The sequence below is a fragment of the Syngnathus leptorhynchus genome, chromosome 2, assembly GCF_054491065.1.
Source record: "Syngnathus leptorhynchus isolate UIUO chromosome 2, UIUO_Slep, whole genome shotgun sequence".
Taxonomy (NCBI): Eukaryota; Metazoa; Chordata; class Actinopteri; order Syngnathiformes; family Syngnathidae; genus Syngnathus; species Syngnathus leptorhynchus.
The window spans coordinates 19,235,258-19,250,616 of record NC_141196.1 but is presented as its reverse complement, the minus strand read 5'-3'; the positions used below and the strand labels follow the sequence as shown (position 1 = coordinate 19,250,616).

At 38.9% G+C, this 15,359-nt stretch overlaps 1 protein-coding gene across 2 annotated transcripts in view; it reads left to right on the top strand.

Moving 5' to 3' along the window:
- Positions 1-15,359, top strand: part of il1rapl2 (interleukin 1 receptor accessory protein-like 2) — a 246,409-nt gene that overhangs the window by 216,413 nt on the left and 14,637 nt on the right. For both annotated transcript variants that reach the window (XM_085906100.1, XM_085906101.1), the window contains exons 8-9: positions 2,019-2,151; positions 6,580-6,725. In XM_085906100.1, the coding sequence (XP_085762226.1) occupies positions 2,019-2,151; positions 6,580-6,725 (279 nt within the window). The remainder of the gene's footprint in view (positions 1-2,018; positions 2,152-6,579; positions 6,726-15,359) is intronic.

Below are 15,359 nucleotides of genomic sequence, written 5' to 3'. Positions count from 1 at the left end.
CGTTAGTTTAATTGTCAGGACATCCTGCCTGCTTGCATCTACGTGTATTTCCTTAAGAGATTTCTTTAGAACATTCTGCCTGTATGCGGACGCCAGCCGACCAATCGTTGTGTACATCACTACACTGGCTACGAAACATCTAGGTAGACAACCCAAAATCGACTACGATACATTACATTAGTCTGTGACATGTCTGTCGGCTCATTTTTGGGCTACGTTCATGTAGTTTAACGTGTGAATTAATATATTAAAGCTATCGTCCAAAGTTAGTTTGCTGTTTGTGAGCCCTTTTAAGAATATAATTCCTGGGTGCAAAGCATCATTTTATCTTTTTGAGGGGGGGGCAGAGTTAGCTTCATGAAATGTTTATAATCTAATGACATTTCATAAATTTAATTTTGGCTAGTGTGGTTGAATATAATAAACACGCAAATGGAAATGAAATCTGACAATGAAGCTCAAAGCACAGCTTTGCAAGCAGAAGGAAGCAGATGGGAATGCCTGATAACCAGCACTTTCTCATGCTTGGGTTGTGGCATTAGATAAAACGCACATCTGTAATGATGCTTATATTCAGGTGCTTCTTTATGTGCATGTTTCATTGAGGCTCCGTGAAAGCACTGACGAGTCAGTCAGGCTTAACGAAAGCTAGAGAATAAATTCTTTTTGACTACAAGAGATGACTTGCTTTTTTTCATACCTGTACCTAAACTTCCTGACAATCTAGTATCTAATGCTCATAAACGAGGTGGGTGTTTTTGCAATGAAGCAATCAGCCCAGTGTGAAATGATGATGCGCCAGCTTGCTTTACAATGCCTCACTCAAATTAACGGCAGCAGCATCCTTTCATTCAAACTCTTTTAAACACCCTTTTATTTCAGCCACAAAAAGAAAATGATTGCTTCAATCACCGTAGTAAACAGGAACATCAAATATCTTGGGTTGTAGTTTTGATCAGACAAACAAGCTGTACTCAACCATTCAACATCCCCAAGGGAACCAAAGAATACTATTTATATCACCAGAATGTATTGAAAACACATCCTCAGGGTGTTAATCGATTATGATAGTCAACACTAACACATTGTAACCACTATTCTACCCGAATTGGACAACATAGCAGTATGACACGCCTCCAAAATAAAGAGGCCACAATAAGTGTACATCAGTGGTGTCAAACTTATTTTTGTCACGGGCTGCATCATAAATATATATATAATATATATATATATGTGTGTGTGTGTGTGTGTGTGTGTGTGTGTGTGTGTGTGTGTGTGTGCGTGTGCGTGTGTGTGTGTTTGTGTATGTGTGTGTGTGCGCATGTGCACGTGTGCGTGCATGTACATACTATGGATGAATGGGGGTAGATTGATAGATACACAGACTTAATAAATCTTAAATCTAATCGTAAATCTTTTTATACATGTAAAACTTGACTTTCAGAAGGCAGAGGCTGGTTGAGGCCTTTCAATTTTTCAGGTTTTTCGTTATACTACTTTATAACTTTGAAGTTGAACTTGATACTTTCTCGCTCCATTTTCATTTAATCTATTTAATGGATGTTCTTTGTTCTTATTTATCCCTTATTTGTCAAAATAGCTTTCTTCAGGCTGCACTCATCCAAGGCTGCTGCCTTTTTTTTCTTTGACAGCGCATAGAATGATGCATTCCAAAGTGAAGTGATTAGTAAAAATACATACCAGAGACTTGCCACCTTCAGCTCAATCATGCTTGTCCACTTATTTCACAAATATAAACTTGTCAAAGTCTACCACATCTCAAACTGGCTGAAGTTTATTCAATAATAAAACATTAATCTAATAATGTTAATGTTTAATTGATAATTATGATTCAAATCCTCCCTGGTTCATTCTGTAGTATTCAGGCAATCGAGGTAAATACTTCAATAGTAGAGCCAGAGGAGAAATTTGGTTCTGTTCCTCTGTCTCATCCTTTACGCAGATTTGTGTTTCTAGGGTTTATTTGTGTAGTGATAACATTGTGTTGTGTGTTGCAGGTATGCCTCTCAGTTTGGACTGTAAGGCATTTTTTGGCTACAGTGGAGAAAACCGGAGACCTATCATCTACTGGATGAAAGGAGAGAAGTTTGTTGAAGAACTTGCTGGACACATTAAAGAAAGTGATGTCAGGTAATTGCAATGATTAGCTGACTTTTTAGTGTTTTCCAGTAGTTTTAGTTGTTTTGGAGCTTAGGTACCTGAATCTTCTTTCCATCCATCCATTCGTCCATCCATTTATCCATCCGTCCGTTCGTCAATCTTTCCATCCATCCATCCATCCATCCATCCATCCATCCATCCATCCATCCATCCATCCAAACAGCTTCCGTTATTACTCACAGATCTTTTCTGTCAGTGCCTGCTCCCTAACCCATCCATGTAGCGGTAGATTGCAGTACATGTACCGGTATATAATTTAATTTACAATGGAATGGCACATTTTGCATTTTTGTTCCATTGATGTGATTACATTGGCTTTGTTTTTATTTTTTGGTATGTGGAATTTGAAAATAAACCACTGTAACCTCTGTAACCTACACATGTATGTGGATCTTCACTATGGGTGTGGTGGATACAGAGCAACATGGGGTCGCAAACATCATCAACTCAAGAGTGCCATATATGTTTCATGAGCACGCCACAGTTATACATATCTGTAAAATTATTCAATTTTACAGGTTATTGAGGTGGATTTCCATTTGTCTATCATCCGTTCAGTTCTCTAGTCTATACCACTCTATCACCATTGCAGTCTTTCCAAATCAACTCGAGTCGAGAGGAAGGGATCCCTATCGCCTTTTGTATCTTTTTAATGAAATTGTAATTTAGTGACCAAAATACTTCAATTTTGTTTTCACCCAACTGTCATCAACCCAGTGGTAATTAGGATATGCATTTTGACCTCAATGACAGTACTTCTAGTACTCTTTTTAAAAAATGTTGTCAAGGTTAACGCCAGTGTCTTGTTTCACACTTCATAATCTGGGTCTGAAACCCAGGTCATCATATTTGGAAACGGATTCACGACTAAGCCAGCCACTGGCCTTGGAAAGTGTTCCGCCTCATGATAGTCGTGAGGAAAAGAGCCGAATGAGTATTTAAATTTGAAACTAATCATGCCCTATCGTATTTAATTAACCTTTGCCTGATGAATTCTCCATCTCTTGATCTAGTCCTCTGGCTACAAATGATCCAATCATCTAGTGTTCCAAATCTGACATATTACATTTGAATAGAGAAATTCCTGCTGTGTTGTTTAGGTCCTCCAATGTTGCTGTCACACTGCGGTGTGCAGTGGTTACATTTAAATGATTGAATGGATTTGTTGATCACTAGAATTTGTTGCCCTTACAACACCCATGCACGGATAATGAATATACATGGTAATCCAAGTTGACAAGTTGGATTTGTTGAATCAAAGAAGAACAAAATGATATAGTTTTTTTTAGAACACTGTTGCCAACGGCAAAGAAGGCCTCAAGTTATTCAGTCCAGTGCTGTCCAGCAATTCTGAATTTTTGCAGCTCAGCATTCTTGTTGTTCACTTGTGCAATATTTTGAATTGAATATATACACTGACTGTTGCTCCGTTCATTAATTCACTTAGCATTGCAAGGGCAATCAAATTTGCTTCCTATCCTAGCATATCAGCTGATTGACCCATCTGTTGTCAAAACTCAAGGTTTATGAAGTAAGACTATGATTCATGATGACAAATTCCTTCAGATGATTTTACTACAATGTAGTTCCAGTAATAGATCTAGTGTAAAACACACACACGTATGTTCATATCACCTCTGCTCACATACTATACACACTTGCTGTGTATTGCCAACATAGATGAGGCAGAAAGGGTGTGGTGAGTTTTAATAAAGAAACTGTTTCTCCTAAAGAACCTGTATGACCCTAATACTGTGACTCTGGAACTATAAGGCAATAGTTTATATCTTGACAGATTTGAGTACACTGCACATCTACTATAATTGTAATATTAAGCCTTAATGAAATTCATCAGATTATTGTTTAAATGTGACTTTGTTAAATTAATATGAGAGCTCCATTGCACATATGAAACCACGAATGAAACCCTCACAGAAATAGTTAAACCTAAGACGTGTCTCGATTACAATCAAGTGGGTATGTAATTATGCATATCAAAAGAGAGAGCTGATTTTGTAAATTGGTTCTAGTCTCTTACGCAAGTGGTTATTTTGGAGCCCGGTAAAGTAGCTGGGCACATAGTAATAGACCATGACTGTTCCACAGGTTTTTGCACAGTCTAGATTTTTAAATTAGGTCTTATATTTAGGTTACATGGGAAACAAATACACAAAAGAGAAAGAAATGTAATTAAAATATAATTTGATTTCTAGTCACATTTAATTCAATAACTCTGTCATGCAAATTAAAAATTGGTTCATTTTGCTAGGTTTTATCTAAGCTTGAGTGTTTTGATTGACTGTGTCAAACAAGCTTAATCAAAGCTTGAGTAATTACTTACCTGTTGCAACAACTGAAATGCAATTGCAAACCCAAAAAAAATATATAGGATTTTATTATCAGCCACAAAAGTTCAATGGGATTCAATTTAAAGACTAGTGCTTACAGACAATGTTACGTGAAAAATGTTCTCAACAAAAATATGTTCTATGTGGCCTCACTCATCTAAGCATGGTATTCTGCTTAATTTTGCATTTGTGGGATATGAATTCAGCAGTAAAAATGACTTTGGCTAAGGGCTGACCATGCAACAGGTGAGCCTTGATCGACCATTACCTGAGTCCTAAAACACTGTGATGTTGTGGCAAAATGGCTGCCCTCTGAGATGGATTAAAACAGATGGATTTTGCAGTTTAGTTCATATTGCACATATACAATATTAATCAGACTGCGTTTTGACTATTTGGGGCACACACAACATATTATAAACAAGATGTTTTGTATTAAGTTAAAAAATTGGAAGTAATTGCAAGCAGTGGTGATTAACCCTTGTTTTGGGTGAAAAATATATTCTTGCAGTATTCAAAACATCACAGACATTCTATGAAAGTATAGTGGATGACAAAGTTTGTTGCTGTCTGATTGTTGTATAGGCCAGAGGTTCACAAATGTTTAGACCACACTCCCTAGTTAATATTGGTCAAAAGTTTGACCCTCAATGGCTTCAACAGAAAGGTAAGGTGAAGGTCTTCACCTCCATCTCCTGTCCATTTAAGAGTCCCAGTAATGATGTATGAAGCCAATTAAAACAAAAGGTCACTCACAGCATGATACAAAAGGCACTCGTGTGTATTGTCAGTTGTAGCCATGCATCCATAACCCAAATGAGTGAGTGTATTGTGCATTTCTTGGTAGTTGTTTGCGGTGTTCCACAGAGATGCCAGGATAAGTATGAATGATTGATTATGAAGGAGTAATTTGTTTTCAAGATAGGGTGACACTGGGATTCTCGATGCAATGGACAATACCAGAAAACTTTAAAGTGGTTTATGAAAGCTCAATAAAACATGGCCAATATTGTATCACAAGAACATCTTTGTCAAACCAAACAGTCTTTCTTTACAACTAAAACTAGAATGCCACCAGTTGGGTTCTGGATGACTTGACAATTTTACACAAAAATGAATTGCTCCGATTTTCACTGACAGAAGTTACACTTCTGTAAATGCCCTAATATTGGTCAAGAGTATGTCATTTTATCAGTTTAAAAATTTGTCATAGACGCTAATGCAGTTGCAAATCAATGATGCATAGTTGCTTTTACACTCCAAAAAATCAAATTAAATTCAAGTGTGTTAAAGATGTGTGTAGCTTCATGATTTCTGTACATGTGGTGATTCAAAAGCAGTCCAAATGCAGTATCCGTAGGGGCTAGGAGCTGGCAGGTACCGTCCCAACTGGCCTATTCAGGCATCTGGTTTGCGCTGCTAGAGCCATTAAGCAAGGTATGCCGTGAGCGGTGCGAGACTTTGGGTCAACTCCTGGACCAAATGTGCTATTTCGGCAAACACTGTCTGTGTGGCCTTTGATTTCAGTGGAAATAGCTACTAAGCCTGACCCTAAATCAAATTCCAAAAGATGGGTCAACCCTTGAGCCAGTTCAGTCTGCCTCCTGCCATGTTCCTCCTTGCAGGCTTATGCAGTATCTGACCCCACCATAAGGACAGAAGCTTTTTGCACCTGCTGCACTGTTTTCTACACATGCCTAGTTGCTCCATCTGGCCTACTTTTTAATGCACTCTACTCTGCTGCACTCAACTCAACTCCATTTCTCTATGCATCATTTACTCCTTTCTATGTTCTTATATCATTTTTCTCTTCTTTTGTCCTCGCTGTTGCCTATTTGTCTTCGTTCTTTATACCTTCTTCTTTTCAACATTTTAGCAAAGCAATTTTTGGAACATGGCAAACTACCTGTCTCAAGTTTTACACATAGTGAATATTTTCATTCCTTGTATCCTTCATGTAATTTCCAACGCTGTTCTCCCATATTAGAAACATTTTCCATATGCTCTAATCAACATTTAAAGTAATTTTGAATTTTTTTTACTTATCCAGGATTTTAAGGGAACATTTAGGCGAAAAGGAAGTCCAGCTGTCTTTGACTTTTGACGCCATCGAGGAGACTGACCTGGCTAATTACACCTGCTACGTGGAAAACCACATAGGGAGGCGGCGCGGGAGTGCCATACTGCTGAAGAAAGGTATAAAACTACTTCCCAGTTGTCCCTATTTATTCCACAATAATCAATAATCAATGTGATATGGAGAGACATAATATCTAAGAATACTTGGTATCAACCAGCAGAAATTTTGTTAATTTAGCATATATTAGTTTATAATCTAATGAACAACTTTATCAACAATGGTGAGATGTGGAGCCAAATCCACACCAACATCCACTGCTGGAGGAACTCTTGCAGAAGCATTGCTCTTCTGCTGAGCATCAAAACTGGAGTAGATTCAAGATTCAAGAGTTTTTATTTGCCATGTTTAAGCATACAGAGCAATCTTGAAGAATCAACAGTCCAACATCAATCTTTTATTTTTGCAGGTATGTTATTTTTGTTCCTTGGAGATTGCCATCCTTCTGTGCCTATCTATGGCTTAATGTGAATGACAGTGTAGAGTTGGTTGGCTGTTAACTGGCTAAACCATTAGCCACTCGGCATCAGTTGTGGCAAATGGTATGTGGTGTGTGAATATGTACGTGCTTTCACTTTGTTACCTTTGTTCACAAAATTCATTAAAAGTGCACCAGGAAGTGCATCCTCCTATGGGTGAAGGGATTACAATTGTAAAAAGTCGTAGTTTGTTGTTTTAATTTGGCAACAGCGTTTATTTACATTAGTGGCTTAAATTGTTTGACAGAAGCCAGTTGTGCTTTATAGTAGGCGCATTGCACTTTATCTTCTCTTACGAATTAAAATTAATTCTTAAACTTTGGACATTCTCTGCATGTCTTTTATGCACTCCTTTTTCCTGGCTGGCATTTAATGCTCGGCAGTAACAGTCCATTAGGACAAAACAATCACACCAAATTCCCCCAATATAGTGAATAATCTGTAATGCAAGTACAAAATAAATCAGCAAAGCAGCAAAAAGTGAACCTTGATAGCAAGCAATGACTACTGTAATGGTGTTGAATTAAGGGATTAGGGTGGGATCAACTGAACTGTGGAAGCCTGCCCTGCACAATTCTCACTCTCAGCGTGTAGATTGGGTTATGCCATAACATTTAACAAGTGCGGAGTTGAGGCTCCTGTTTTTTCTGCAATTCAGAATTGCTGTTGCATAATGTGGAGATGTCGCAAAGCAAAGTCCATCAAATGTTCAGTAGCTTTCACGGCACGCAAAGCTCACCGCCAGCGCTCATTCATCCTGAATAGAGAGCTGAGTATCATTCACGCAAAGCTCGCCACCAGAGCTCATTCATACTGAATGGAGATCTGAGTAGCATTCATTTGGCTGCCTCGCCGAGTCAACCGATCGTGCTTTATATTCTACACTGTCCGAAACACTCTGGCAGCCGCCCAAAGACACCCTCTCTGAGGCTTGGGCCACAGCAGTGATGCCGAGGTAGCAGCGAGGCTCAACTGTGCGGCTGCATGGAGACCTTCTCATTCAAGTCAAGGAAACACAAGCGTCACGTGCGCTCGCAAAAAACAGAAGCGTCAATATTTTATTTGAATTTGTTTTCATTACTACCGTATTTTCTAGATTATAAATCACTCCGGAGTACAAATCTCACAAGCCAAAAATGCATAATAAAAAAGGAAAAGTCATATATAAGTCGCACGGGAGTGAGTATAAGTCGCATTTTTGGGGGAAATTTATTGGATAAAATCCAACACCACAAACAGCCACGTCATCCTGAAAGGCAATTTAAAATAAGAATGAAATAGAGGCAACAACAGGCTAAATATTTGTACGGTATGCTTACGTTACATGACACATAAACAACAAACTGAGAATGTGTCTGGTATGTTAACATAACATATTAAGAGTTATTCAGATAACTATAGTATGAATAATATGCTAACAAGTTTACCAAACCATCCTTATCACTCCAGATCACAAAATCCAATGAAATCTTCATCCTTTGTGTCACTTTTAAACAACTCTGCTAAGAAGGCGCTTCCTCTTCTACGTCGCTTACGTCAGACTCATCATCAGAGACTCAGGCCTAGAGCGCGGTTCAGTGTGAAAATGACATGTGAAATGATGTAATAATGTGTTAATAATTTCACACGTAAGTCACTCCAGAGTATAAGTCTCACCCGCAGCCAAACGAGGAAGAAAACTGTGACTTATAGTCTGGAAAATACGGTACATATAAAATTGTAAATATTGTTCCGTGTTCTTGTAAAATTCTCTATATGCTGTATTTTTATGACTTTTGTGATGGCCAGCTGGCTGCTCTGCTTGGCTCGCGTAAAACCACGAAATGGGCATGGGCAACGCTATTCCTTACTGCATCTCTGTCAGCCAATGAAATGACGGTGACGACGCGACCCTACTCTGCCCCAGAAGGCCTGCGTTTTAGAACTACCTCCAATGAAAAGTGGTTCCATTGTAACTGCTCATAAATTAAAATGCTAATTAAAAGTGTCATATTTGATATTACACCAAAGCTAAGCAACCACAAAGAAAATGACATATTTAATTAAGATCAACAGAATGGTGCATTTTACTCATACTTGTTCCGATTTGTTATGAGTTTTCCTTTTTATTTTATGATAAATAATCACTTCTTGGTTACAGACGGTGTTAATGTATGTGAATGTGTGCGTGCGCACCTATGGTGTTTTGCCACAAAAAACTTTGACTATGCCCTTGAACCCATCGCATATGCTCTGGGAAAAGCAGAGTGCATCAAACCAGACCCCCTCAAAGCCTTGACTGCACCACGAAATTCTGTCAATGCTTATGAACAGAATCAAAGCATATCCAGCTCTCACTGGAAACGAGTCCTACTTACTGCCAGCAATGTGAACCAAACTGACAGCCCAATTTTTAGGGAGTTTGGTACCCCATACTCCCGAAGCACGTCCCCACAAAATTTCTGAGGGACCGTTCCATTCAGGGTGGCTCGGTGGTACACTGGTTAGCATGTTCACCTCACAGTTAGGAGGGTGCGGGTTCAATTCCACTTCTGGCCCTCCCTGTGTGGAGTTTGCATGTTCTCCCCGTGTCTGGTTTCCTCCCACATCCCCAAAACATGCTTGGTAGGCTGATTAAGCTCTCCAAATTGCCTCTAGGTGTGAGTGCGAGTGCCGATGGTTGTTCGTCTCTGTGTGCCCTGCGATTGGCTGGCCACCAGTTCAGGGTGTCCCCCCGCCTACTGCCCGATGACAGCTGGGATAGGCTCCAGCACGCCCGCGACCCCGGTGGGGACAAAGTGGTACAGAAAATGGATGGATGGACCGTTCCATTCAATTTCTATACTGCTGTTTTGTCAGTGACATCCAGAATCACATCAACACCAGTCATCACCGCTGCCAACGCTATCATTGCCAACTCGTTGCTGAAAAAAAATTGGTCTCATATTGGTAGTGGGACTGGTGGTAGTTCTTGTAGTATTCTACTCTTAGTAGTAGTATGATTATAAAGAAAAACGGTCACCCTCTTGTAAGGAAGGGAATGCAACATTGGATTTTCAAAAATCAACTTGGACTGACAGGCGATGCCCAGGAAGTGCACAGCGAAGCAAAGAGTGCCTGGAATGACCAAAGAATATAAGATAAGAAAGACATGATCTCATCATTGCCACTTTTGAGAGTCAACTAAAAAATGCATGAGAGTTCCCTTTGTAAAACATTTACAACACGCCTTGTGGAATTTGTGGCCACAAGCAAGAGACAGAGAAAACTAGAGACAAATAGAGAAGCAGAGGAGCGGGCATTCCTTGTTACCTCAATTTCATTGAATAACAAGTCTGAAAAAAGGTACAATTGGATAGAATTGTGCAGGAGTTTGATCAAAATCAACATACACATAGCAAAAGTGAAAACAGAATGACGTGAACAAGAAATAATTGATTAGATACACAAGCTGAAGGTGTGGAAGTACACAGAACACAAAAAGAGAAGAAAAAAACAAAAGAAAAATGAAAGTAAGATGGAGGCAGTGAACTGAAAACGCGTCCTACTGTCTTTTGCCTTGGGTGTCAAATCTATCTTAGTGTAGTTAACTAGCACCCCAGAGACTCCAGGAAGCACACACGCACACACGCTTGTGCATGTGCTCAGTAAGAACATACTGACTCACTTTTCCAGTGGGGGGTCATGGGGGTAGGTCATAATTGTTTAACAGAGTAATAACGAGGATGTATAAAAATGTGTTTATGTGTGTGGTGGGGTGGTCAGGAGTGTTCTTGGGGATTAGCATGATGCAGGATTTGAGGTCCACATAGAAAAATCTATTTTTTATTTTTTGAGGGATTTTGCTTGTTTACCATTTGAGCTGTGTGTGTTGAAAAGAAGACAAGGGTAAATAGTAATAATCAAGATACCAGAAGAATGACAAAATTGAACCTTTGACAGATTGAAAATTATGAATGATAAGCTTCATAAAGGCAGGAGTTTTTTAGACTGTTTTGAGGCATAATCTCTGTTTTGCTTCTCATGGCCAGAAAATGTTCTATATTTACCAATGGTGTCAAACATAAAAACAAAAAAATAATGATAAAAACACTTCCCATGATTCTCGTGAGGATAAGTGGCTCTGACAATGGATGGTGGATAAAAAAAACTTACAAAATTGGGAGATTCAGGCTTTGCATCAAACAATACACTACTTGTATAAAATGCTTTGCTTTGTAATTACATTTCCTTCCTTGTGATGTGCCTTGCTGAACATCAATACCATTTAGGATAGGTTTCTTTTTCTTTGAGCATAGTTAATGGCCAGACATACCAACGTCAGTCATAGTTTGGCAGCTCCACAGTATTAGTCTAAATTGCCGAGATCAGAATGCTACTCACCAGTTCTGAAAATATCGATACCTCTGCTACCAGAATTTTATACCATAAAATAGATTCTCAGATCAAAATATCAATGCTTCGGATACTTCAGTCATTGGTGGTTATGTATTGCATTAAGAGGAACGCAGTTTAAATTCACTGGACTATTGATATATTGTCTATCAATATGTGGTTATTAAGAAAAAAAAATTTCCAATGTGTAAGAGGAGTAGCACGTTGTTCTATAGATCAGTCACCAGGTAGATAATGGGGTCATCTGTGGAGCTGTTTCAGCTTGATACACAGCCAAGATGTCCATTGAGTTCTTTATAAGGAGCTGTAGCAACACAACAGACCTTTTGAAACACTTCAGCAAAAGCCACAACACAGAATACAAGGCATTTATCATGGTGTGGACACAAGAGGAAAGACGGACATTTGCAGTGGAGATGCAGGCAGGTGCTATGGAGTTACAGATGGAGAAGAATTTAAAGCAGCACCAACAAGTGTCAATACATACTTCAAAAATAGCTACTTGAGTTGATCTTTGTGTAATGTAAGTGTCTCTCCTCGTAAAAAAAGGAAAAATATCAAAGGAATGTATTTTATTCCTGCATTTCATTATGTTCATTTGCCTCTTCCACTAGCACTTCCAATTCCATCACTTCAAACTTCATTATGCACTTGTGCTGCGTTCCCACTTTTTTCTTGTAAATATACAGATCTTTTACACCTGAACGTGCATTTTAGATGCCACCATTTTACATCTGAGTAAAATATTAGTAGATCAGGCGCAACATATCCATCAGTAGTGCACACAATCTGTTATAGTGAACACATAATTTAGCGTCAACTTTTTGGGACCTGGATAATTCAGGCCCTGACAGACAACTCCCTCTATGAGGGGTAGGTTGTTCAGCCCACAAATTCGAGAGTAAGTTCTCTCTACTGTTTGTCATCTTCACTCTTGATGAGGCAGAGTCATCAGAGAACTCCTGGAGGTGGCAGCAGGAGTTCGACATCACAGATCTAGGTTGAAGAGAAAACACTTGTGTGCTCCATTTAGCCTCTTGGAAAATGGAAGACCATGATCATGACTACAACCATGCTTCCCTAGGTGGGAAAGAGCTCCGTGGAGGAGGTAGATGACAGCATGCTCTATTCCAATGCCAGGCTGGTAGGCGAACTGCAGCGGGTCCGTCTGGACCTGCTGCCTTCTTTTCCTTGATGCTTCACAGCTCTTTTCTCACCTGGTTAGTAGAGAGGAACAGATTGGTGTAGCAAAGGTGGGGCTAGGCTAGGCGAGATAGAGTGCTGCGGCATTGTCCGTGCGAGAGCAGGGGTGCTTGTCTGATCAGGGGTACTGAATAAAAGGTTAGGAGCATTCACTCACTGTTTCTCAACTATACCGTCCAGTCATTTGCGGCTGGTGATTGTCTTACGGCTTGTTCTCGTCCTCTTTCCATTTTCTGCAGCTGAATTTCCATCTTCCTCTTTTTGGTTCCTTCCACATTAACCTCTCTGCTCATTCTGTACAGCTCTTGATGTCAGGCAGAGAGACGCGATACTCTTAACAATTGAATTCCGCCTAGTGAGGTCAGATTTTTTTTTCGGAACTTAGTAACCGTGCAAAATAGCAAGCTCCGTTTCCTTTGCCTTCTGGTGCAACGCCTCGTAGCAAGGTCATGTCAGAGCGTCCGAACGCAACACGACAGCACAGCCGAAACAAAGCACATGTTATGCAAAGTTAGGACACATTAAAGCTTGATTTCACACACTATGTGTGATTGAATTATGAGTGCATTCTACCAGTCACCCAGTTGGTAATTGCCGAATGCATCTATGTTTTATGTGTTTTGCATACACACAAGTGCACACGCACTCGCACGCGCACACAGTTAGGCTTTGTAGTTCAGCAGAAAGAGCTGCCTTTAGCCAAAACCGTGAAAGAAAAAAAAGAAGGTCTGGAGAGAGTGACAAACAGAGGAGCAGACTGAGGCATATTTGATTACCATAAAGTCTGTTAAATATTTGCGATGCTCTTATTCTGAGTTTTGCTTTATTTGTCATCATTTGGATTTTGTGTGTTTTTCTGTGATGTCATCAGATGAGGATACTATGAAAGAAACATTCTGATAGCCATAGGGAAATAATTTGTGTTGGTTTTTTGTGTGCTAAATAATAAATAAATAAATAAATAAATAAATAAATAAATAAATAAAAATATATTTTCTGTATTATTGTGCTTATGTATCGTATTTTATACACGAGAAGCTAACAAACTGAACATGAAGAATAAATTATCTAAAAGTTAGCTTATGACTGACTATATGAGCACAATTTGTTAAACTTTGTAAATATTCAGACAACCACAAACCATGAAGTGTGAATAGACAAACATACAGCATGTTGTGCGGCTATTTATGCCAGTTTGTATTCATTTTTCCTCTCACCATACTTCCAAGATTGCTAGCAGGTGACAGTGTGGCTCTCCAAATGTTGAAAAATGCAAGAAAGTTATCTCCTGAGCACTAGTAGTGGTAGACAAGTAATTCATTAGTAATGGAAAAATGTGCGACAGTTAGATCAAGGCTAGATAAAGGAAAAGGGAAGTAAAGAGACGATGATGGAGGAGGAGATAGGAAGGCTGTGATGCAAACAGGGTAGAAAGAAACTGGATTTAAAAAATATATATATATATATATATATATATATATATATATATATGATGAGGCAATCTGAGGTTATGTAACATTATTACAAATATTTGAAATTAATGAAATCTATCAATTGCATCCTACTCCCATCTTCATTGTCACTGTCCTATTATATTCTGCAGTGTTGTGTGCATGTGTGTGCGTCCGTCCGTCCCTCCATCCGTGCGTGCATGTGTGTGTGTGTGGAAGTCACATGTCACAGCATCAGAGAGACGTCTACTGGTGGAAGTTGGTAAACACTATGTAATGTGATATATATATATATATATATACATATATATATATATATATATATATGCACAAAATGACAGCTGGACTAATGCAAAACCTGACAAAATTCAGAGTCAGAGGTATTGGGACACCAGACCATCACACCTATAAGAAGGGAAAATGGAAGACTTTAAGTTGTTCTTCTCTTTACAGCTTTATTTTTCAGGTGAGACAGACGTGTGCTGGCTTGCCATCTTTAATTTTGGGCATCCCGAATTGAGTTTGATTGGTTTGAATTTAGGTTCTTTATGCACTAGCCCATTTCTAATACAAACACATGTCCCTCGAACGTAATTAACTAAGACTAAGAAAAAAAATAACCCCAAAAACTCACTATTTATTTACTAAATGATTATCTTTCTTTCTTGGTTCTTATCATCCAGTAATGGAGTAAATGCTGAATGTTTCTGTTTATAGCTACAATGTTATTTTGCCTCATGTTTTTTCTTCAAAGCTCTTTTAATGTATTGTTAGTCATTCTTCTGCCATTGGATAAATGTTTTGCTCTATTTTCGGTTCATGCTGCAGAGAATTCAACTAATTGTACCAGAAAATCTTCCAGAGCGTAATTGTTATATATTGTCGTATTTTGTTCGTCTTTATGAGTGTGATGGAAAAACGCTCATCAAAAGCAAATCCCACTGCACGCGCTCTTAAACCTCCATGTTTTCGTCTGGCACATTTTTAGAAATTGAGATGTCCTGCTCTGAGATCAATTCCTGGGTAACAGGCAGGAGGTCGGAGCAGGGAGGAGAAGAGGAGAAACACATTAGGGATTGAAAATCATCCTCTTTGAACTGTTGAACCAGACTACGAATGAAAAGCACATTTGGTATCTAAAAGGAGACAGATACTGTATTTGGATTAGTAACACATAGATCAAGGC